The sequence below is a fragment of the Pholis gunnellus genome (genome assembly GCF_910591455.1).
Source record: "Pholis gunnellus genome assembly, chromosome: 7".
Taxonomy (NCBI): domain Eukaryota; kingdom Metazoa; phylum Chordata; class Actinopteri; order Perciformes; family Pholidae; genus Pholis; species Pholis gunnellus.
In genome coordinates, this window is record NC_136533.1 from 19,602,199 (window position 1) to 19,628,164 (window position 25,966).

A 25,966-nucleotide genomic window follows, 5' to 3' on the forward strand; every position below is an offset into this window, starting at 1 on the left:
GATTTCTTCTGTGTGTTCACTGTGAGGAAAGATGAGAAAGATAAGGTGGATAATGAAAGCAACCAAGCGTCTTCTGTGCTGAGATGGTAAACTAATTGTTTAATCAATTTGGTGTCTAGAAATCACTACCCGTCTCGCAGTGCAGCTGCAGGACCGACTCTGCAGTCAGCGTTCGTTTTTGGCAGGTTGTTGTGTTTTTTTTGTCAGGGGCAGATTTGACAGCAGGGATGGCTTGATGTGCGTCTGTGTGTGTGTGTGTGTCTGCCAGGCTGATAGTGGGAACCAATCCAAGGTGGGCTGTTCTTCTGATGTGGGAGGGGGGGGGACAGATGCCGACCCGTTGCCTGCTCTGCCCTCATGACAGATGTGCCCTGCTGCTGTAGAGTTTCAGCCTCTGTAATTTGTTTGCTGTGTCTTCGTAGCTGCTGTTCTTGCATGCATGTGTCTATTGAACACGTGTGTGTCTGCAGACAATACCCATCATTCATCATTGACCTTCATAATGTTCGTGGTGCACCGGGAGGAGGGGGTAGTCAATGAAAACGGCCAGGGTTGAAATGCAGTGTGTGCATGCCAAATGTATGTGTGTGTGTGTGTGTGTGTGTGTGTGTGTGCTGGTGAACGTGCACATGTGCATGCATTTTAAACGACGTGGGTTTAATTAATGATGTGTGTGTGTGTGTGTGTGGGAGGCCTGTGGTTCTATGCTTATAGAGATGTGGTGGGTAATGGCCCAGAGCCATGCTGCTCTCCTTCCCTCTCCTCTCTTATCAGGCCAAAGAGAGAGGGAGGGAGGGATGGACTGGAGGAGCAGAGTGGTAGGTGGATGTGGTGGAGAGGTGGGGGAGTTTGCGAGGGGAGAGGGAAATGCCAGCTGCAGTGGTAAGAAGGTAGAAAAAAAGTGTAAGGTGGGCAGTGTGTGTGTGTGTGTGTGTCTGTGATGAGTGGGTGGAAGGTGGTGAGGCATAAGGAAGAAAAAGGACAGAAAAAATAAATGCACATATATTATGTTGTTTCACGGCCACTTGAAATGCACCGAGATAAGGTTTAAAAGGCAACTGAATCAAATTGGAATCCTTTAAACTCAATATGAACTGAATTTGTTTCTTTCTACTGACATAGCTAAGAAATATTGGAAAGTTCAAATGTGTTGACAGGTTGTGCAGAGCCATACAGGAAGAGAGCGCGTATCCAGGAGGAAACTGTCGACAATTGCACAAAACCAAACTGAGCTGCTTTTAACCTGAAAAGGTAATTATTTGGACTAGTGCCTTAAAGCTGCACTAATCAATATTTGTATACTTACCAAAGACTATAATTGTCTGAAGATAGATTTAAATATAGATAGATAGATTTTATGCTGTTTGCCAAATCTCCTCACACCCTGATAGAGGATGGGAGATTTGTCTGAGTGTCCCAACTATTCAGTGATTGGAGGAGTTGTTTAAATAATTAAATAATAATTAAATGTTAGCTGGATTTGATAAACACACGTTTAAATTATAGTGAAAATGTACAATTAGATTACACTTTCAACAGCTTCACAAGCCTGAGTGGGTCCATCTAATGCATATGCGAATGAGGTCAGAGCGCTGATAAGTGACAGATAAATCTTTCCTCTCTACTAGCAGCACGTCCACACCGTCAGAGGTATGAGGATGTCTACATGTCGGAGCATGTGAGACCTTCAGGGAAGGGAAAGAAGCACAAAACTTGACATGGTGGTCACGCATGATGTGTTTCATTACTTTTGAATTCAAACTGGATACCGGGAATCAGGAAGAGTTTGTGCATGTGTGCGAGCTGATGTTCACAGCGCGTGACAACAGATTGATCTGTGGTTGCAAAGCAGCAATGAAGGCCTTATCGACTACACCACGCAGAGCGTGCGTTAACTGTTTGATTGCATTTCTCGTACCCAGCGGTGTGCCTTCATGAGTTATTGTCTTTTTCTGCATTCATTTGTCTGCTGTGAGCTGTGCATGAATCCATGGCTTTGTGGGCGGTCCTCATGGACTGTATGCGAACCTGCATGACTGTAATGCCTGTGTACATAAATGCACGCACGTCAAATTGCACACTGTATAGAGAATACTTAAGCAGGTCCATTACTCACTGTCTGAAAACCAATACTTCCTTTGAGTGTCACCATGGAGACAATATGCCATCCTGCAGATAGTAATCAAGGCCTCATAAGAGATATGATTTTCTTACATAATATTAAAATGTTCACCAGACCCCAGATGCCGGACGTTCTTCTCAAAGCCATTTCCTTGTAAAGTAGTGCTCAGCTCTTTCCTCTGGCAACCACTGACAAAAAAAACAGCGTATTTACAGAGTATTTGTATTATTTCTGTGCATATTATTTTGAGGATATGAGGCTGAACATTGCTGAGCTATTTGCCCTCTCAGTTCCTCCTTTGCAAAAGGCTCACTAATGTTTTAAAAATCCTGCAACTTTTTTAACAGAATTGCCACCAATTAGGCTGAAAAGCTGACAAGGACAGTACATTAGGACGCATGTAACACTAACTTTGTTAAAGGGTTTCTTTTAATATCCTCACTTGTCACTTTTGGTTAAAGGTATAATTAACATGTAGTCACATTTTCAGGCTGCACACCCTGCTTCTTAGCTGCAGGTTACACCACCACAGGGATCGAAATGCTCTTTGCTGACGCCCAGACAGCAAAATACGAAAAAAATAAAAACAAAATACAGGCACAGGGGAGAGTTTTTGTTCGTTAACCTCTTGAACACTCCTAATTATTGTCTTAAACTTTTCTCTATGGGTTTAAAGTCAGCAAAGTGAAGCTGTGCAGAAACAATTCACAGTTCGGTTCTCCTCTGCTTTTTGTTTGAGTTCCTTTACTCTCCTGTTGCTTATTAATGGCAGACCTTTAACTGTTGCAGTACAGTCTTTGGGTCCTAATGAGCAATGAGCATGGACCCTCGAGGCTCAAACAGCAAGTGTTTTCGTGTGAGCATGTGTGTATGTATGTGTGTGTGTGTGTGTGTGTGTGTGCATGGCTGCAGGCTGTCTGACCTTAGAGCAGCATGTACTCTGTGGTAACGGCTCTGCAGGAAATGACCAGAAAGAAACTGAGAATGCAGTTGTTTCTGTAGCACCATGATATCCTGCATGTGGTAGACACACGCTCACAGTCCGCAGAGACATGCAGGCAGCACACATGCCGCTGCTGATGGTGACGTCTGGATATAGTTATTGACTCTCTGGGCCTTCCGGTCACTAATTGCTGTGTTGTGTAAGGAGGCCTGCACAGACTCACAGTGTGTATATCAAGGTGTGTGTGTGTGTGTGTGTGTGTGTGTGTGTGTGTGTGTGTGTGTGTGTGTGTGTGTGTGTGTGTGTGTGTGTGTGTGTGTGTGTGTGTGTGTGTGTGTGTGTGTGTGTGTGTGTGAGAACATGTGCGTATGTGTGCCGGCTGGGACCAGGTCATTACATGTTACTGCTGGATGGATTTCATTTTAATGGGTATCCATGTCCGGTTAACAATAAAGGGTGCGTTTGATCATTATACAGAGAATCACCAGCACCATGCTGCTGCAACACATTAGAAATGTGGGAAGTGAGAAGAAGATCGGTAAAGAAGAGCTGGTTAATAAATGGAGGATTTAGGTGAAAAGAAAAAAAGGGTGAAATTGTAGATGCAGTGACAGAGAGGGGATTAGAAAAGAGGTCAGGACTATGATGACTGCCAGTCTGAATTATAAGCGAGATGGACAGAGTGAAGCTCCTTCATATAAAGATTTATTTTCAGGCGTGTGCCTGAGGTGTAACTGTGTCTGCATCATATTCAACCGAAAGCATGTTTCTTCACACATCTTGCGAAAGCACCACTTGCGTGCCACTATAACACTTATCGTGGGCCTGCAGGTCATTTTCACAGACAGGTTTGTCAACAATTTGACACCATGTCAACACTTCAGCCACTCCAGCCAACCACAACAGAGATCTGTCTGCTCTGTAGCCCGCTGTATTCAGTGACAATGGGGGAGGGAGAAGAGGCAAATATTGATACATTTACTGCATCTATTGATTTTCACATGAAATTGATTTTTGTATTTTATCATTTTTGCACCTCAGCTGGAGTGTTGGTGACATTGTCTGACCACTTCGGCTTATGAAATCAACTCAAAACTCCAAATACGAAGGGACAAAAAAAAAAAAGTTAGTTCCTTAATTGACACTTTAGAGTCTTTCACAAGAGCTGTAAATGTCAGACTTGAACTTGACTCAGACAGGCTTGAGGCTTTAACTGGACTTCACTGCTATCTCCTCAGTGAGGCTCTTCACAGACACAATGGTAACGCTACCTTGGCAACATGCTCACTTAATGGCAATGCTTTGACAATGATCTTTAACAGGTATAAGGATTATATGTTCACCATCTTAGGCCAGTTAGCATGGTAAGATTTGAATAAGTAGAGCTGAGAGTTATTGGAATTTTTCAGTTTAGAAGGTATTTGGTCATAAACAAAAATAAAGTATTGGACCAATTATCTTTTTGGACCTAATGATGGCACATTAAGATAAGTGAGGGCATCACCAACGTTATAACAGTTCATCCTACGGGGAACATGAAAGTCTGCATCAAATTTGATGGAAACCCATTCAACAGTTGTAAAGACATTTTACTCAAAATAATAAAGAAAATGTCAAATTCATGAAAGTCATTGGATCGCCAAGGGTTCATCCTCTGGGAGCCATGAATATCTGTAAAAAGTATAGCAATCCAATCAATGTTGGTTGAGATATTTGAATCTTGTGTCGGACCGACCAACAGACCCAGATTGCCGTCCATAGAGCCATGCAGGGTAAACATATATAAGAAGCCTTCAGGCAGACCTTGCATAGCCCCATGTGTTGAATATGTAATTGTTTGACCAGTGGATTGAATGTAATGGTTTGAGCTTTATATAAATACAAATATTAACAGCTTTGAAAGAAAAAGGATAATTTCAATTGTCAGTTCACAACATGGATCTGGATTGAAACAACATCTGAATATCTGGTTCTATTTTAAATATGTCTCCCGGTGACTCCTCTCAGGAGTGTGTAACCGCTGTTTGGTTGTCATGGGGAAAGAGTGGGTGGACTTCACTTCCACTTCTCCGACTACCTCCAACCCGCTATGTGCTACTCAGTGTGAACCCTGGAAGAAGGGAGTTCAAAGCCCATCATCACACACGCCACAGAGAGATGTGGCGTGTGTGATGACTGAGATGAACCTTTCTATAAACCTTTACTTCAGGCCTCTACTTTGTAACACACACACACACACGCATCAATTCTTCATCATCTCTCATCTCCAGATGCCTTGTCTTTTTGGTGTCACCCCCCACCCCCCCACGCCTCTCTTCCTGGAGGGGGTTGTTTTTGTGTCACGCATAGCACCTATATCTGCTATAGCCAGCAGCAGCAGGGACAGCAGATGAGTACGGCCATTGGCTTCTTCCCCTCTCGCTGGCCCTCCCCTCGCCCAACACAATGGGACCGATTGTCCATGCGACACACACTCACACACAGAGGGGGCTTTACTCTGGGGCTGAGTGTCGCTCCCCCGCCATATGCCCCATCTCCGCTGGAATGTGATTATCTTCACTCGCCATAGAGAAGGAATGAGGCAAGGGTAATAGAAGACGGATAGCATCTGGGGAGGCAACACGGGAGGTAGAGTGAAAGGGCGAGTCAGTCTGTCACTGAGCGTGCAAGTGTGTGTGTGAGAGAGCGAGAGAGGGAAGGAAAGGAGGATGCAACCAATGCAGCGAGGCAGCAGTTTAACACAAGCCTGAACCTGACAGTGCGAGCGGCAGAGCGCAGAGAGAGAGAGAGAGAGAGAGAGAGAGAGAGAGAGAGAGAGAGAGAGAGAGAGAGAGAGAGAGGGGAGGGAGAGGTCTTTTCACTTCAGTGTAGCAGTGGATTTTAATTCCTTCCCTGGACTCCTCCACCTTGCTGCTCTCACCGGACTCAACCTCCACTCAGGTTAGTGCCTCTCTCCTTTTTTTAAGACCGGCTTACCAGTCAGCACCGGAGCACCGGAGCACCGGAGGACAATGCAGCCGTGGGGGCGTTGGGTTAACAGAGCTGAAAATGTGGGTGGTTCATGACCACAGAGACACCGAAAAGCCGTTTGCTATGCTGCACAGACACACGTCGCCTGCTGAGGCTGATGGTTAACAAAGAGGGGAGCACACATCACAAAAGACAAACCCTGGCTCTCACCACAGGATGTTCCTCTGGCCGGTGCTGTAGTGTGGCAGCAGTGTTTCTGTGTGTATGTGTATGTGTGTGTGTGTGTGTGTGTGTGTGTGTGTGTGTGTGTGTGTGTGTGTGTGTGTGTGTGTGTGTGTGTGTGTGTGAACTATACGGTGTGTGTGTAATAAAGAGCTGTGGGTACTCTAAGCAGTGGGAGCTGTATTAGCTGGAGGGCACTATTAATTTTCTTTAAGGCGTTGTTTACTAAGCCTCTCAGCTGCAGGCTGTCTCAAGATATTCACATCTGCAACTCACACACACACACACGCACATGTTCGTGCACGTAGAGGCTACTGGTGCTGATTTCAGTTAACTCTGTTTGCCATGATTGGCGTAATCGACCTCAGCTGTCTACAGTGAGCTGTGGGGAAATTTGCAAGAGTGTGTGTGTGTATGTTGTGTCTTGATGTTCTTGAACCGTCTGCAAACTATGATTTAAAGTCACCTTGTCATTGCAGCTGCAATACAATCGCGTGATGATAGACGCAACCCTAACTGCTTGTAATCGCTGCACCCTGACATCCTAACAGCATGAAAGGAAAATTGCTTGATAAATTGTAGTTACAAAATGATAAATTGTTGCAATGATTATTTTTATTATCGGACAAATAAAAGGGAAAATTTGCTTTAGGCTCGATATCCCGACTCCTTCTCCCCGCCGTGTACACTCACTGGAAGTCATTTGGCGAGCTATCTCTGCAGTTGAAACCATTAACTTTATCTGCAGCAATATATTTTCTGTAGTGCTCGTGCTTCCTCCGCTCTCTGAGCTTGGATTCCCATACAGGCGGGCGATGGCAGGGGTGTTATCCTGCCGTCAGTGCTGCGATGGAGCCAACCGTTCAGCGGCCCTTAAACTATGAGGCTCCTCGTCTGTGTGCGATATCAATCGAGGGGGCTTCTCCAGGATCAAGCTAGTCCCTGCAACAAATCCGAGAGCTCAGGTGGAAACAGAGAGGTTAAGAAGACGAGAGGCCTCTGTGGCTCAAATAGAAACCAGTGACGGGGATTTTAAAGGGAGACTCGTCCGTAAAAGTTGTCATGTAGTGCTGGGGTTTGGTGTTGTCATGATTGATTGCTCCCGAGACTTCTCTATCTGTCACATTACTAGTTTTCATCACAGCAAATGAATCAAGTGCCAGTATGTGAGCCAGTGAGCCTGGATTGCAGCTCTACTCTAACATGTTTTCACAAACAGACCCTGGTGGACGTCGGCAAAGGCAGATTTTTAGGTTTGATGACTTCCAACTTGTCCGTATCATCACCTTTCTCCTCACTCCCGGTTGGCGGATGAAGTGGAAATGGGATAAATAACTGAGTAACAGAGGTTGACGTCTTAGCTCGCAGTGTCACTGCTCAGGGGGAAGGGAACCGATCATAGAAGCGGCAGGGGCCAGGTACGTGATGTGAACAAAGATGGGATTAAAAAGGAGAGCGCTTGTTTCTAAAGAGAGGCTGAAAGGAGGAAGGAGTGCTAACAGCCTCATCACAATCAATACTAATGTCCACACATAAACATTACAGTCTCGTTCTAAGAACGCTCACTTCCTCACAGCATGACTTGTTCTTGCATTTTTTTACCGGGTATTTGTGTATAAGTGTGCCTGTAAGCAAAATATAAATCCCCCCCGTCCAGTATCTGAATCAGCGACTGCAGCTTAATCACCGTGGGATTGATCCTCCTCATCTTCCCTGCTTCCTTTCTCTCCCTTTACCTCTCGGAATATTCTGTTTATCTTCTTTCTCCAAATGCCCAAAGTCAAAAAAATGCTGTGTCATTTTTGCACATGCATCACTGGTTCGGTTTTTGGCAGCCAAACATCTTGTCACAGGGGTTTGTCTTTCTGCTGAGTCTCCCATGACACAGACCAGAACTGCTGATACAGTTTGACACTTAATCTCACCAGGACGTGTCAGATTAAATGCTCCGTGTGCACACGTGTGTGTGTGTGTGTGTGTGTGTGTGTGTGTGTGTGTGTGTGTGTGTGTGTGTGTGTGTGTGTGTGTCAATTCAGAGAAACAGGAAAGCAGGGGACTCACTGTGGGTTTAAATGTGGAAAGCGCAGATCATATCTTAAGAGCATATTTTTGACAAGCATGGTGACAGAAATGAGGAAGCGTGGACATAGTTTGAGTTCAAGTGTGAACTGTTAAAGAGGAAGTTTGAGTCATTTGAAATGTTAGTTTCTCTCTTTCTCTCTCTGCCTCATTAGGGCCCCAAACTTGGCTGCTGGCTCGCCTGCAGGCCCGCTTTCGGGATTGCAATGTTTTCTGTGCATTCCAGCTCCGCGCTGAGAATATGGGCACCAGTGCCTCCGGTCAGAGGGGTTCATTCATACCGAGCACAATGATCCTGTTTGAGCCACAAGTTTTTACCCACGCTGTTTGATTGGCATTATATTCAGCATCTATTTACTTCATCCATAATGCATTAGGTCAAATCTGTTTAGCATTAATGAATCTCTGTTGCTTGTTTCCACAAAGCACTGGAATCAAATGAAGGAGATAAACAAAAAGACATTTAAGACGGATCGAAATGAAGAATTAATCAGGAGCACTTTAATTTGATGTGTTGAATTGAGTGTTCGGCAAGCACCAGCCCTCATCGTTGCTGTTGCTAAACCTGTCAAGCTTTCCGTTCTCTGCAGATGTAGCGTACCACTTAAAAATGATTTGCAATTTTTGAAACAATGGGCCCTTGATTTCAGACAGAGGTAGAAAAAAAATGCAAGCTTCTCATTTCTCTCCAACAACTATGTTCAACTGTCCGGAAGCAAGCAGAAGACGTAGAAGACACGGAAGTAAAGAAACAGCTTTGTTTTTGTTTGGCAGTGTTGAGCTAGCGAGGAACTATGGAACGCAACACTATCTTGGATAACTCGTTTTGCTGGAGTTGCTAAATTGTTAATTTCCCCAAATATAATAAAGAGCAGGACAGAGTTACTTGCAAATATGTGAAAATACTACACAGAGCTTTTTTTTTTTACAAAGATTCAAACTGCCCAGAGTAAGAAATTCTCCGAGGCCAACTTCTGTTGGTAGTACGCTAGTTATCAGGCCGAGCCATCGTTTATTGCTTACTTTAGAGCAGGGGTCTTCAACGTTTTTCAGGCCAAGGACCCCCAAACTGATAGAGAGATGGAGCAGGGACCCCCGACTATATATATTGTATAAAATTGTGTTTTATATTAAACTGGGCCTAGTGCCATGTATAGACATACCTTGTTATTGTGCATTCAGTACTAAGCTATTCAAATAATACACAGGTTCATATATTCATGTTTTTATTTTAAACATGTGCAAGGCACAGTGAGTAGGGTGGCCGTGCCACTGCCATCTATAAACATACCTTGTCAACCGATACCAATGCCAACATCAACATTGTCTGTTGATTGCATGATAATCATGCACACAAGCTATTCAGATTGACGTTTTTATTCTAAACATACATGTGGAAACGAAAATGAGTGATGGCCTAGTATACAATACTGAACTATAAAAAAAATGGACAGAGTCATGTTTGGAAAAATAAATAAATATGTTGAAGACCTCTGCTTTAGAGCATTATGCAGTCTATGGTTAGAGCAGATAAACATACCATTTCTTTATATACATTGTTCTAACTACAGCCCCATGTGCATCACTTCAACATGTGCAAAATGCAAAATCTTGACAGCCCCGTCATGCTAAGTCAACGTTGCTAAGCTATGCTTGGACAACTGCTTTTTGGGAGAGGGGGAGCTTAGACGGTCAATATGGATATAGTCCTGTAACATCACAATTTCAGTTTGTATTGTATTTGCTGGACAAACAGCAAAACCTTCTTAACATAATCATCCCTGCAAACAAACTGCACAACAGTTAAAAATGTTTGTGACCAGATATCTGTCCACCGCGACCTTTCACAAATGCCACGTGCTGTCACTCCTCTTGTGTACAAGGCCTCTGTTGTAGCTCGATGCCTCTTACTCTGTGCATTAGAACATTAACTCTAAGCGCATTTCTTTGTTTTTTATCTTCAGACAGCAGGAGTTGTTGCCAGCATCAGATGAGTAACAACAACTCACTAAACAGCATCGGATTGTGAGAATTTCTCATGGGGTTATTTTTAGAGCATGGAGCTATATTTGAAGTTCATTTACTTTCGCTGAGCTAATGGAAATTTGAATGGTTATCTTTGTAAACATGTTTCAGAAAATATGGATTGCGTCGAACGGAAACTCAATTCTAGGATTAAATACCTTCGGGGCATCACTTCACTGAATTAATACAAACGTGAGAGTGCAGCTGGTGTGCTTGAGTTGACAGTAGTTTATTGCTTTTTATAGTGACATTCAGATTTTATTTACACATATCTGCACTTGATCTGAGAGGACATTTCAAAACCATTCGCTTCAGTCTTATCATGAAAGAGCACGCTGTGTGATAAGCACTGTTGTTCATTTGTGAACAGACTGGCCTGCTGGGGCCCACTCAGACGTGGTGATTGGGTGGGACAGGATATTGATTGACACGTTTGGGAGCTCCTGCCCTGCAGCTGTGAGCTGTTGTCCGAGGTAGGCAGGCAGGTCACAGGGGGGGGGGGGGGGGGGGGGGGGGGGGGTTGGAAGGGTGATAGAGAAAGAGACAACAGGGTGGGAGAGAAAAGAAAAGAGGTGAAAGGGAGGAGGTAAGAGAGATAGAGGAGGAGAGAATGACCTGTCGATGTTATCGCGTACTCTACTTCCCACAATCGATCCTTTTCTCAGTGCCCAGTGATCCCAGAGTCCACTATTTCCACACTGCCGTTTGGATCTAAATCCAACAATTCACCCAAGGTTTCATACCTGCTGAGATCAGTTATGGAACTAAATGTGTCTTCGATCTGCTATCCAGAGCACGATTAGGTATTCAGCTGTGGTCAACCTTCTCTGAATGATGATTGTCACTGCCGTGACAGCCAGGGACCGTGCATGTTTCTCCCCCTCGCTTTCTCTCTTTCTTTATGTGTTCTCGGAAGTACGGACAAGAAGTGTTCAACGGGGGGGGGGGGGGGGGGGGGGGGGGGGGGCCGCTGTTCAGGTTCAGGATCACACCACGCCCAGTCTCCCACTTGGCCTGCCCTCATTAGACGTGGGCCACAGAGCATGTTCAGATCATGCTAAAAGCTTATCTTCACATGCTGAGGCAGTATAGGGAGCACGCTGGGACTCAGACAGTAGATGGACAGTGTCTGCACATGATGTTCGACATTTTATGTAGCACATGTTTAGGTTGGTGGAATGTGAGGAAGACTATCTTGTAGCTGAAGAGGAAGACTTTCTGGAGGAATCTTGCATTTGCTATGGAAGACCCACACACCAGACAGACCACTAGATCAGTGGTTTCCAACCTTTTGACTACTTATTACAAGTTATAGCATATATCTGGCCATGAACTGTGAGCATTTGTTTCAACAATTTTCTTACAGGCCTGAAAAGGTTTAAGTATCTAGTAAAAAAAAAAGCAAAAGTTAAAGCTGCTCTCATCCCCATTTTCATATTAAAAATGGTTCAAATGTAAAGTGAAAGGGGTCACTTGTATTGACAAACCCAGAGAGCGTTAGTTATGACATACTGTGCAGCTCCCCTCAGCTCTACAGTGCATTTTAGTGTCTTTTAACTGCTTGTTTTGGTCGCATTCACTCAAGTAACCAGCTGGTAAACATAGTAGAGCATTTAGCAGCTAAAGATCCAGCTATATAGTTGGTGGAGACCAAAAAAGAGCTAAAAAGTGTGTGAACATTGGACTTCATCGCATTGCTAACGTTGCTGCGTGTTTGCGTGATGTGTACATAGTCAACTGTTTGCTAAAACATTTTCCATATGAACTCTATATCATCATATGTCAATGTTGTGTTAGCAGCTTGTTGTGCTGCACTACTGCTTGAAAGGGACTAGAATCAATATTTGTATTTTACCATATGGATCAAATGACTATTAGTATGTAAAAGGCTGTCCCTGTTGATGGAGCCACAGAGAATTACCATCGGACTCTGCAGCTCATTGTTTGCATTTAAATTGTGCCACTTTCATGTGTTTGTTCACACTTACCAAATTCAGCTGTTTCCAGGTCAAAACGAGGCTAAAAGGGAGAGCCATAAATATACTGTAGACTTTGCTAACTGGCTAATTCTTTGTACAATAGTGGAGCATAAACTACATCATATGTCCATGCTCGCTCCATGAGCTGGAGACATGGGGTCTCATCTGGTTGACCACATAAAGGCTGTACGAGGTCTTTTAATTACCACTCCATTATGTTTGTGGCAGTAAACCATAACTCTTTGGTAATTGTCCATTATGGAGGGACAAGAGAGAAGGGAGACAGACGCATCTGGCCTTATTCAATAGCCAATCTCTTCTGTGTCATGCTCACACACACACACACACACACACACACACACACAGACACACATTATCACCAGCATGAAGCTCAGTATGATTAAAGGGGTGTGACTTGGCATATTAATACGTTCTTTCCTTTCCATTATTTATGAGTAACATTTGAATACTTATCTCGATCTAGGGCAGCCATGCAAATGAAGCTGAGGTTACTAGGTCCTTATAGGCAGAAAAGGTATTTTTCTTTTAAATGTAATAGTATCTGTTTCTCATCATTATAGGATGGTAAGTGCAGACTCCCCTTCTGGGATTTAGGTATTTTCATTCCAGAATCTCATTCATTTCTGCTGCAGTATATCAGGGCTGAAATTAGGTTCAAATCTGCTTTGGATGGGATGATGCAGAGGCAGTGTAATATAGTTTGCATGTGGTAAAATACAGTTAGGATGCATTAGCCCAGCAGCAGAACACAGGCAACAAAATACTTTCATCATAGTAGAACATTTGTTTAATAATGGGCTGTTAGACTGTTTGGCAGGGCTGCAGATGGTTAAATATTAACGGCTGGTTTATTTACATTCTTCTGACTTCCCCATCCACGCGTTCCTCTCCGCTCCTTTCCCCACCTTACCTCACCACTGATTTACAGTGTTTCCACCTCCTCTTTTGGTTTCTCTCCCCGTCCCACTCCCTCCTCCTCTCGCCCTGGGATGACTTTGCCCTTGAGTGCTGGCTAACCCTTAAAACATTATTATGGAAATGATTAAAAGTAACTGCGAATCAACATCTTAAAGTACGACTTCTCCCTCCTCCCTTTCCTCCCTTAGTCTCTCCCACAACTGGTGACTGGTTTCCGGGGAACCGGTTGGTACAGTGACGGTGCAGGTACTCCAAGGGTTTGATGGGTAAATACAGACATTAGGTAACCAGGTGACAGAGAAGCTTGTATCTGAAGAAGGGACGTCAATTTCCTCATAGATGCTAATAGAACTTGTTGAGGCGACATTCTGAGATGGATAAGCGTCGTGTGTCTGCCAGGATGGCGGAAAAGCAGCTGTACTGGACAAGAGTGATCTCAGGTACCGTAGGGATGTTTTCTTTTGTTAAACTGTCGAGCAGCTGAAAAACATCGAGGAAGTACAGTTTGTCTCGGAGGAATCGGAGGTAGCGTCGGTTTTAACACCGAGTCCCACATTCACAGGTGCTGCCAGACAAGTGACTCAATCAGTGTGGGTGCGGTCACCATAGAGAAAACATTCCAAGCATGCAGCTTATCTGTCGTGGAGAAACTGATTACTCATGACTTGCAGAAAGGTGAATGAACTAAGTCTGTATTATAGGTAGGGCAATTTCAGCTGCGGTTTAATACACATTTGCTGCTCTGTTATGTGTATACGGCAGCAGGGATGGTGTGTGTGTGTCAAAAACTAAAGCACAGCACAGCACAATGCCCATTATGATGGTAGTGAAGAAACTTGATTTAGAGATGCAATATACAGGATGCATTAATATAGCAGCATACAACTAGTATCGATGTAAAGATGGAGTGAAGTAATGTCGACCACGGTTGCATTGGTGTTAATTGTTAGTAGGATCAATTCATTGTGGGCTTTTCACAGGATTTGTTGACTACTTTAAAAATATGTTTAAAGATATGTTTTTACTCATGCACTTGGTGCAGGGGAATACTTCCATTGTAGGGTCAGAGTAGACTATTTCTGCTCTGGCTTGCATCTGGTTCTACGAAATACAATTCAAAGCAGCTAGAAGTGACTGTTGACTGAAGGTCAGACTTCGGTCATAACTCATTCGGTGTTCAACGCCGCAGTCTGCCAGTCTCCTCGTTGCTATAGAGAAAGTGCATGTAAACAGAGACAAGGAGGTTACCAACAGCTTGAGAGATCGACTTATGTGACATAATAGCGTTGTTTACAACACTTTTGATAGAGTAATACTGCATATACACACACAGTTCTGATGATTTGATAAACATCACAGCTCATTAACTGTCTTTATCTGCTCCTGTGACTTTGACCAGCCCCTATCTTTACAGATTTATATAAATAAAACTCAAACCACCAGTTTATAGTGGTATCAGAATGGTGGCCACTCGTATGTAACACTTAGGAGAAGCAAAAGCTTTAACTCGCCCCAAGACATACAGGGGGCAGATGTAAGATTTATTTTTATTTAGTTTGATTTAGTTTTTTTCCCCACTGTTACTGCGGATCTTAAAGCTTGAGGCATCTTTTGCAACAGTCTTTTTAATACAAATGTCATGATCACTGCTTCAAGGCTGGATGCAGTTTCACTATCAGTATTCAGACCTTACAATGAACTTTGTATCACATCGCTTCTGAAATAAGGTGCGTGTTGACATGTGCACGTGATTTCTTGCAGTTTCTCTTTCGTGATTTGGTCACGGAGTGTTGGTGCGCTTCAAGTCGAGACTTCAGATTATAGAATATGAAAAACAGGAAGTTGACAGACAGGAAGAGGAAGTTTAGGGTCAGGCCAGTAGCTGGACCAGTAGATTCTCCCCATCTTTATTTAAGGAGGACTACCCCACACCCACATCTCAGCAACACATTCATTCGACCTTTACATCCATGTTGTCCCTTGTGTTCTGGCTGAGAGTGTGGCTATTTTTTGTTTGTGTGTGTATGTGTGTGTGTGTGTGTGTGTGTGTGTGTGTGTGGGTGGTTGTGTTTTCAATGCTGACATATAACACATCCCCCACTTCAGGAAACAATAGGCGTGTGATGACTCTGGTCACATGGCCGAGAGTGGAGGGGGGGGGGATGGGGGGGGGGGTCACAGTTGACGAAGTGGGTTGTCTTTATAGAGAAGTCTCTGATATGTACGTAATGCTTTTCATAAGCTGCTTACGTGTGTTACAGTAAATTCTGAATAGAGAACTTATATAACAGATTGAGGTACAATTTATGTATCGTTTACGGGTGTGCGTGCGTGCTTGTGTGCGTGTGTGTGTGTGTGTGTGTGTGTGTGTGTGTGTGTGTGTGTGTGTGTGTGTGTGTGAACAGCAGGCAGGCCTGTCATGAGGAGTCCAGATGGTGAGTGGAGAAAGCCCTTCTTTAATCCCTGAGCCAGGATATTGTACCCCCCTTCACACACACACACACACACACACACACAGTCTGTACCTCCCCTCAACTGGTTGCACGACCCCACACTGAGTTTGTCCACTTTTCTTTTACGTGGCATTATCCACACTCCATTATGTCGGCCTCGGTTCAGCACTGCTGTGTTGATGTATCCCAACTGACACTGTGCCAAACTCCCTTCAAATAATAGTTCAGTGTATTCAGGGAACAATGATGAGTGATGCATAGACAGTCTACTAAAAGATGAATTCAATGACAACATGTGTGTAAATAGACCCACAGGATATTGTCACAAATAAACAATTCCGTGTCTAAACAAAACAGAGACACATTGATTTGCAGCCTGTAGTGATTCTACAGTTCATTGATGGTTAAATTCAAGTTTGATGAGCACAGACTACAATGACCCCGTCCTCCATTTGTTAGGCAATCAAGGAAAGAATGAGGTTGATACGAAACAGGTTTTTCCACTGTTGTGATTGGTTGGTGACAATGTCATCATCAATTTCATGTCGTTGCCAACAAAAGTGGAATGAAAAGTGGAATGAAGTCAAGTCCACTTTAATTTGTTGAGCAATTGTACAGCTGTGCCGCTTGTCACTTGCACATGTTGCTGGATGTCAACAGCTACATTGATCATCATCCTACAGCGTTGATGCTTCATATTAGATCAGACAGAGCGTGTGTGTGTGAGTGTGTGTGTTTTAGCCCATTATTGTATTAACGACCGTTGCTATTTTTCTCTTTAATCTTTTATGTGCATATTAAACGGCTGTGTTGAAAGAGTGTTGGCTCTCCCTGCAGACTGTGCCCTACATATCACAGACAGACTAATTAGGATTTCCATCTCCGAGGGGAGATGTGTTCCTCTTCATTCTCAAAACAAACACAAGTCCACCCCTGATCTTGGTAAATGCTGCTGCCAGAAGAGCGCTTCCAAACCGTGGCAGCTTTTGTCGCAAATATCAGCACGTCCAGCACGCTGTCTCCGCTATTGGAAAATAAGAGAAGGTGTGGCTCTATTTATTACCGAGTCGGTGCTCCTCTTAAATGAAACGGGGGGGGGTTGCCTGAAACAGCTTGAAGCTCCTGCCTCAGATGAGTATTCAAAACATCTGCTCGTTGCATTGTGTTGTTGCAGAGAAGAAAGGCAAAGCTGACTGTTTCCAGTCCAACAACGCTGATGAGGCCTGCGTGGCGGTGAAAATCGAACACTCCAGAGGTAAGCAGCATCACCTGCACTCACCTTACAGATGCCTCCCTGCTTTTTTTTTAATCTCTTTCTTTTAAATGCAGCTGTTTGTTTGATGATTTTGTCCCGTAAAGCCGCTCTGGGTGTTCAAATGAAAGGTGTATAGCTTCTCGCAGCTCACTTGTGTGAGAGGGTTCTTCATTTTCTGTGGCTTCCTGTCAGCAGGGGTGTGAAGAAAGCTGCTGGTCTCTGCTGTATTTTTATATCAAACCTGTGTGTGTGTGTGTGTGTGTGTGTGTGTGTGTGTGTGTGTGTGTGTGTGTGTGTGTGTGTGTGTGTGTGTGTGTGTGTGTGTGTGTGTGTGTGTGTGTGTGTGTGTGTGTGTGTGTGTGTATGTAGCTCACAGCCTGCATATGTGTGATGAATGGATGCGTTCCTCCAGCCCCCAGTGCCTTCCTATTTTTCACTATTTTTCATCATTTTCTCTCCTCTGTATGTGTACCGTCTCATCCTCTCCTGTCACTACCTCCGTATCCTTTCACCCCTCTTCCGTCGGTCTTCTCTGTGCTTGTCTATTTTCAACAAGCCCTCACTGTTCCTTCCTGTTATCCTATTTTTCTCACCGTCTACCTTTTAGCTTATTGTTGTGATATAATACCACTGTGTCCGGTTCTTTATACAATCCCCAGTTTCCACTTCTCTTTTCTCCAATTTCTTTCACCTCCACCACCCTCCATCTTCTTTTTCATCACGACACCCCCCCGACCGTTATGTTCCCCTGTGCGCCTCCTGGTTCAGCACAGACTGGGGTTCTAATCTCACGCTGGCCCTTGGATTAGAGGATGAGGCAGGGTTAATCTGAAGAAAGTCTGGGTAGTAAACAGCTAATCCCCAAATGCCTGGTGGTAATAGTTATCTGTCACCCTGTCTGTCACCCAAGCTCTCACAAACACACACACACACACACACACACACACACACACACACACACACACTGTCTGAGCCAACAGGATGGAGACAATGAACGCTTCGTGTACAAGTGATACACCAGACATGAACTGTAACTACACACTCTAATCTCATTGAGTGATGTATGGCACCAGAAACGGTTAGAAACTGGGTCTTGTGTGTGTGTGTGTGTGTGTGTGTGTGTGTGTGTGTGTGTGTGTGTGTGTGTGTGTGTGTGTGTGTCAGTTTGTGTTGCTTGTGTGTGACTCTGTAAGGTGGGAAGCAGCAGTTAGTGTCACTTTGTCCTTGTAGCTGGTATGTGCCTCTGAAACTATTTTCGCACCTCCTGTGTGTACTTGCACTGAAGTATCCTGGTTATCATTATCGTTAATGAGAAAGCAGGTCTCTTTAATCATGACGTGAGAACCAGGTTAACACGGCCGGAGAAACCTGGCTTCTTTTGCCGTGTGTGCATTTTTTGCCGTTTGTGCATGTGAAGGAGAGGAAAATGTGAAAAGAAAGAGATGTGTTCTTGTGCTTAAAATAGATGAATCTACTAAAATAAATAAATAAGCCAATTCTGCAGCTAACCAGCTGGTTAATGGTGTAATTCAACCATGTGCGCTTTCACTAGAGAACCTATCCTTTCCTTAAGCCCTGACTAAATGCTCAGACAAAAAAAACACCTCAAAGCCGAGTCAAATATAAAAAAGAATTAAGGGCAGAAATCTGAAAATCGGATTACCAAACAGCAGCGTGTACATTGATGTTATATTGTAAATACATTTCCTGGATTTCCTGTATAACAGTCAGTGTAAGGAAGTGTTTGAGTGCATTTCTGTGCAGCCGGTGTTTGAGGTCAGAGGTCGGCTGCCACTGGCAGCATCTCTGATGATACCAGTCAATGCTGAACGTACGTGAGGCCCTGCCAACAACAAGGCTGCAGGAGGTTGGCTGCATAAAGTGTTTATTGGCACCGACCTATTGTTCCACCACCGATATGTGAGCATGAGAATGCAGTTCTGGTCACCATTGCACAGTCATTCAGGGTGTTTTGTAATCTGCTTTAAACGTCGATGTTTGCTGCATTCATCTGACATGTTAACTGAACTACTGAGCTGCTGCAAGTACAGGTTATTTAAAGGGGATTTAGTGAATGGAATTTCTACTGGTCAAACTGGTTTACTGGAATGCCTATCATTCCTTTTAATCCTGCTCTGATGACACATTAGTGAGCATGCAGGAACAATGTGTACATGCGAAACACACATACATTTTCACATATTCACAAATAGCAAGATGACAAGAACTATTTATGCAATAGCGGCAACAGGAAGCCGCTAGACTGCTTCCCGTTTCTGGGTTAGTTCTGTTGGCACAATGCGATGGCTCAAAGTTGATGTATTGATGATCCATTGCAGCAATTACTCAAAAGAACTGGCACCTCTGAGTCTGATCGTCACAGACACCAGGAGCAGCTCTGCTCACAGGATAGAAACAGAACATGGAGAATCTAAAGACGCAGTTCCCTGTACTGACTTCTGCAAAAGGTACATCAAGTTCATGCTACTATATAGCCTGTTCTTTGGATCTTTGTTTCCTCTTCTTCAACTCGTATGTTGTTATTGGGTTTTATCAGATGCACCTTTCGCATAACTTTTCACTTGTGTCGACTTGCTCAGTTTGTCGACTGGTTCTTCTTGGTTGTCTTGTTTTTATGTCTCAAATATTTGCGCGGAAAATGCGCCAGAGGAGGAGAAGTTGACGGGACGATGGTTTAAAATAATAGATAAGAGGCTTTGGGCTTGATTTAGATGTTAGCAGGCAGATGAGAGAACTGGTGCGTGGCACTGCAGCCTGCTTCACTGTGGAGTTTGTTAATCATTGATCAGACTAATCAGACAGAACGAGAAGTGTAGAGGCTGTTACACAAGCCGTTTGTAGATTTGCAGCTTTTAAACTGTAAATGTGCAGATACTGTCCGTTCCTGAGGTGTGTGTGTTGTCAACCTGTGGGTACGTGTGTGTGTGTGTGCTTCTATACTTTTTTTAAAAAGCCACTTAAATAGGGTGTGTGTGTGTGAGCGAAAGTGAAGGAGGAGTCTTGAGCTGCTCTGAGATTCTTCTCTCTCAGCTGAGTCACTCAGTGGCGCTGCCTGGGAAGATTGCATGGGACCTAAATTTAGTGCTCTTCTGGGACTCACGCACTCTCACAAACACAGCGTGGTCCCTCACTGAGGATACACTCTGCAATTGTTTTCCTGTCTGTCTCAAAGTCCAGGGTGAGTTCTTTCACTGGGAGTTTTAACTTAATTCCTCTAATTCTCTCTTTGATTTTAGATAAAATCACACTTTAGTGATGTCTAGAGCAAGCTTGCATGCTCTCATGTTGACCTGTTCTTTTTATCTGCCGATGAACGTTGATGTGGCAATCTTTACTACAGTAGCAGAGCATTTTAAATGATAAATAGCCTACATATTCAGACTTCAGATTTTTACCCATTTGTACTTCAACCATGATCCAACAGTTGCGAGCTGATTTATGGCCAACTGAAGACAGAATATGTCAAGATATTCTGGACTGTTTTGCTTCAGCTCGCTCTCATTTCTTCTATCCGTCTCCTTCTTTCATATTTGATGGCGTTGCTATAGCTGTGTGGAAGCCAACCAGACGATCTTTTAATATGCCAACCCATGTATTAAGAAGAAGCAGAATTGGTAAAAAGCCTTCTCAGACATTCCTTTTGATATGAACGTGGGGCCACGAGGCGAGAAGGCGAAGCCTTGGTTTCAAACTGTGTCACACACTCGGCTGCTAGCAGGGTTGGGACGCACTGCAAAACACTCACAGGTGTGCCTTTTCTTTTGTTAATTCAACCCTCGAGCTCTCACACTGAAGTATTAGCACACATTTTACCAAAGGAGGTTTTGGACGAGCCACTGTCAGGTGACAACACTTCGGGGTGATGTCATGAGGTAGAAATGTCTCGAAGGTTCACTTGATAGTGTTTGACTGAGACGCTGAGTGGAGATTAACAGAGTGGCAAACCTACCCACAGCCACGAGGAGTTTGTTTCCATAAAAGAACAAGAAAGTGTGTCTGACATTGGTCGCATGGTGCTGTTCTTTGATTGTGCTTCTTGTAGTCGGTTTGGAGCCATGCATAGCTCCAGATTATCAGGCTACACAGGCAAACAGCGAGAAATAGACTCAAAAGCACAAGTCAGAGACAAAAAGTACAAATAAAAGCCCTTACTTAGCAAAAACACAGAAGTTCACAGGAGACTGTCCAAAAAAGACAGACAGCAGTACCAAAAAACAATGGGCAGAGTCAAAGTCAAAAACACCATGAAAATACAGAACTAATCGCTGGACCGCTCACTCAAAGAGTGAAGACAAACTGGCGCAGACAAAGTGAGCACACAGGCTAAAAAACAAAGGGAGGTTATTATGTACAGATGAAACTGATCTGCGTGGGGAAGGCAATCACACCAGCGAGGAACACACGAGGGGAGGAAGTATCTGAAATAAGACACAAAAGTGAGTACCACAACATATCAGGAAATAACTTTGTGACTGCCATACAACTTTGCACATGATTGTACACGATTGATTTCATGTCAATCCATCCAATAGTGTTTGACCAACAAACCAACCTCGGCTTCCCCGGAGCCAAACTCATTTTCGGCACTAGTTTAGGATGATTCACTATTTTCGGACCCTGTTTTTTGTTGCGGAGAAAGATGTTTAAATTCCTTCAGCCTCATCCCTCCACTGCTTTGATGTGGCAGAGCTGTGGGGCAATCGATGGGTGTGGGTGGGTGGGTGTGATGTCTTCTATGCTGTAGTGCCACCACAAGGTTGGCCGCACACGTTCTCAGGTAAACCTTGTTGATTCTCTTTGAAAAGGAGACGGGTCTGCTCGGATGTCTTCGTCTTCCTGATAGACTCGCGCATTAAGGGAAGATGCTGTTCACGTGTGGAGGATATTTGTGAAATCAAAAGACGCGGGGGTTCCTTGCAAAGCAGCATTTTGCACGAGTCTTTCGTTTTCTCATCTGCACTGCTGCTGAATGCGAGAGCATTTCTCGTTTGTAGCACTCGCTGTGCAGTTTTGCATGTATTGAGAGCGAAGCAGATGCCTTCAGGCTCAGTCCACTTCAGTAGTGAAGTCAATCTCCAGAAGGTAACAGGATAGTTGCCATGGCAGCAAGTCTAACCCTCCTCCAACAAGGACAAGGAGGCAAAGGTCTACTCTCAGTTTGACTTGTCAACTCCCCGCTTCCTTGACTGCAGCAACGGTGTTCCGCTTTCTATGCAAAGCAGATTACCTATGTAGAAAGAGACGTCGTGATGCAAAGATATTGAGTGACATCACAAATAGTACTTCTTTGGTATTTATAAAACGAGTCCTTGTCCAGCAGAAGTTCCTCTGTTGTTTCTATCATCCGCATAAGCAAGTCTCAGACAACAGGGCTTCTTCGCCGTCACACAGATTGAGGCGGTGAATCAAAGTGTTTCTGCAGGGTGTGCTGCTGGCTGCTACTAATTCACATGGTGGGCTGTCACTCGTGCCAAGCCAGCTTCGATAATGAGAAGATGCCAGAATGTGTGTTACCAGCAGTTCCTGGCAAGCATGCCGCTTCTGAGAAAGTAAAGTTCCTGTTTGTACTGTCACAGAGCTGGCTGTGTCTCTTTGCCTTAATGGTCCGGATAAGAGCTTAAAGACGGTTGATCTGATTTTAACTCAAAATCATTCTCCAAGCAATTGACAGAACAATTTAAAGTCAAACATGTTTGCATCTCCAGACGTATTTGTATCTCCGTTTACATCTCTGTGCTTTTCTTGAACAGTAACACTTAAAATACCTGCACACTTTGCTCAGGTTCAAGTGAAAGCCTCCAGCACTGAGGTGATTTAAAGCTGAGGGACTGGTGTTTGACAGAGTTAATAACAACCCTGGCAGACAGCGCCAGGCTGTGGAGAGTGGACCCCCTGCAATCTTCCAGGATAAATGCCGTATGTGGAGCACAATCTGCAGGCGGAGAATTCATTTTTAGCCATTTATGTATAATAGGGTGCATATATTTTTGCTGGGTATTTTCTTATGATCTCTTAATGTGGCCACGAGGGGAAGCCAAGCACATCATCAAGAGAAATTCCTGAGGCCGACTTAAGAATTGATAATTGGTAATTTTGGGGCCATGTTTAGAGAGTCTGCTTTCCCAAACACAGCGTGGGACCGTTTCCAGTCAGACAGTTGCTAGAGCTGTTGTCTTTAATTACGGTCAGGCTGTAAAAAATAGAAACTGTGTGACTATGTGATTCTGTGGTTGTTGTTTTTCTGATTCTGTTTCAAGACTGGTAAGATAAAGATAACTGGAGGGAAAATAAATAAGGGGCTCCAGGCGCTGCTTTGGCAAGTAGTAGCAAACAAACACTAGAGAACACTACATACTGTATATAGTACATACGTTTTTCACTGTTGTTCATATACTTTAGGGCTGCTACTAACAATCGTTTACATTTTCAATTATTTTACCATTTATTTTCTCGAAAAAATGACATTGACAAATAATCATTTGGCTTGTAAAATGTAAAAAAATAATAAAAATAATTGTTTACTTATAAATTAATTAAATGAAAATAAATAAATAAAATCTTAAAATAGTCATTCAATAGTCCAAAACTTAAAAACTATCAATCTACTATCACATAAGACAAAGAACATAAGCACGAGCGGCTGGGCCTTGGTAATGTCAATTAGCTATTGCTTGACTAATAAAATAGTTTCAGATTTCCTGTTAATGGAATAATCGACTAATCGTTTCTGCTCATATAATCTTGATGCGTTTGTCAAGAAGAGTGGAGGATCATTTTCTGAAAGAGTCATCTTATTTTCCTGTGTTTTTCTCAAAGCACAGATGCTTTTAGTTTGATCTATTTTGGGACCTGAAACCGTGTCTTTCAAGGAATTCAGACCTCTTATCAATCATTTATATTACAGGGATGGAAATGTCTCTTTACATGTTAGCATCAGTGCCAAAAGGAGGAGGAGGAGGAGGACCTAACTTTCCAGTCCGTGTACTGTGGACCTTGAAAACAGAACTGATACAAAAACAAATAGTCGGAAGTTTAGTTTTTTGCGAAAGTGTAAGTCTGTATCCTTTAAGCTCCACTCTACAGCTATTCCACTACACACACTGTTAATCATACCTGTTAACCAAGCTAAGCTAAACTGCATCGACTTCTGCATCCAACTCATACATCAGTGCCACTTGTTAAATCACACACACACGCACGCATTAAAGTGACAACCTTAAATGGAGAGTAATGGACGTATACCGTGTAAAATAATGAGAGCGCCGACTGGCTCCTGGCAATGTAGTACCATATATGGAGATGTGCCTAAGTACACACGTTTCACGTGCATGTGGTTGTGCATGTGTGTGCGCTGTGAGGTTTAGAGAGAGAGAGAGAGAGAGAGAGAGAGAGAGAGAGAGAGAGGTACAGTATATTCAGGCTGCTGTAAACACTGCCAGTCTGTGTCTGTAGCGCCATTAAATCAGTCTGTCTGCTCTATCTAAACACCGATGCTGTACCATCTGTGGCCAGCTGGTAAAAGCCCCGCGGAGCGGATCATCAATTGGATCATTAGCTGGATAATCAACTGAACTGTCTGACACTCTTTTAATATTTCGCCTGCAGCTGTTTATCATAAGCATATCTGCAGCAATGAATATGAACAGTATGCCCTGTAGTATGAAGGGATGAGATATGGGAGGAATTCTGTGCGACACACTTGGTTTGTTTTAGTTCTTGAGTGTTTACAGCATTTCCTTTACAACTGCAATCCCACTTACTGTAGGTCAAATATACCAAAACATTGCTTTTCCATACATCTGCACTATTGCATCAAACGGGAAAGTTAATATCATACTGTCATTTGCAAAAATGAAAAACTGCCAGAAAGAAGAACATTTTCATAGTTCACAAGTGTGGAAAGAAGAAAGGATACAGCCGTGCCTCACTATCATCTGAGAGACAGTATTGGTGCCTGTGTATCTAACAATGCACTGTTTACTACGCACAGTATTTGTGTTGTGTCATTTGTGACTAAGGAGTCTGTGTCCATGGACCTGCCAAAGTGTTTTGTGGTTAAAATGAGTGTAGTTTGGTGTCCAGGTGGTCCTGGACTTAGTCATTCACCATCTCTCATTTCCTGTCACCTGTTGTCAACGTCACAATATTGTTTTTGTCTTATCAAGAGCCTGTCATAATCTGTATCATCAATCTCATTTCGTTGACCGCAAACAAGATGATGAGATGTTCTTGTTGTAATGGATGTGCTATCTCTCTCTCTCTCTCTCTCTCTCTCTCTCTCTGTGTGTCCTTCAGCTCTCGGCAGCAGCCCGGCGTGCGAGCGCAGCAACCCACCCAGTGTGCAGGCGTGTCTGATTCGAGCGGGCGGTGGGACGACTGACAAGAGCAGGGAGGGGGTCAATGGAAGAAGCTCTTGCTGCAGGCCCCGGCTGCTTTCTAAACCAAAAGGTACACGACGACAGCTCACAGCCGTTCGGCAGAAACACTGCGTAGTGGGAGCGTCAGTGGACACAATTGTATCGGCCTGTGATTCACATGTGAACGCTGATTGCTCTGTCTCCAGTGACCTTTCTCCCGCTGTCTGACCGGAGGACTTACAGTACATGACTCCAGGGAAACAGTGAAAACAGGAATAGAGTTATGTATTATTGGCCTGGGATCGGTGAACCTTGAGCCTTGTTCCTTTTTTTTATTTGAGTTCAGTAAATCATTCTACACAGATAAGACGGGAGACAGAGCGCCATTCTTTCTGCTGCTGTAAATCACGCAGGGAATTTGATTCCTAAAACATGTATGTGAAGTAAAGCTGCTCAGTTATTCTATGCTGAGCTGGGTCACTTGTTTGTCACTTTCAGGGTGTTAAATACAGCTCAGTGCCCTGTGTGTATGGTAACAGTTGGGGTAGCTTATACCGCCCCCTTCAGGTCCAAACCGACATTGCAGAGACATATTCCCTGA

The 25,966-nt window shown here is 43.7% G+C and overlaps 1 protein-coding gene across 5 annotated transcripts in view; it reads left to right on the top strand.

Annotated features, from left to right (window-relative positions):
• Nucleotides 1-25,966, top strand: part of fgd4a (FYVE, RhoGEF and PH domain containing 4a) — a 45,404-nt gene that overhangs the window by 8,500 nt on the left and 10,938 nt on the right. For 3 of the 5 annotated variants that reach the window (XM_079162463.1, XM_079162464.1, XM_079162466.1), the window contains exons 2-3: nucleotides 16,907-16,987; nucleotides 25,304-25,456. In XM_079162463.1, the coding sequence (XP_079018589.1) occupies nucleotides 16,907-16,987; nucleotides 25,304-25,456 (234 nt within the window). Of the gene's footprint in view, nucleotides 1-13,598; nucleotides 13,720-16,906; nucleotides 16,988-25,303; nucleotides 25,457-25,966 lie in introns of those variants that run through there. The other 2 variants (XM_079162465.1, XM_079162467.1) reach the window with 2 other exon arrangements.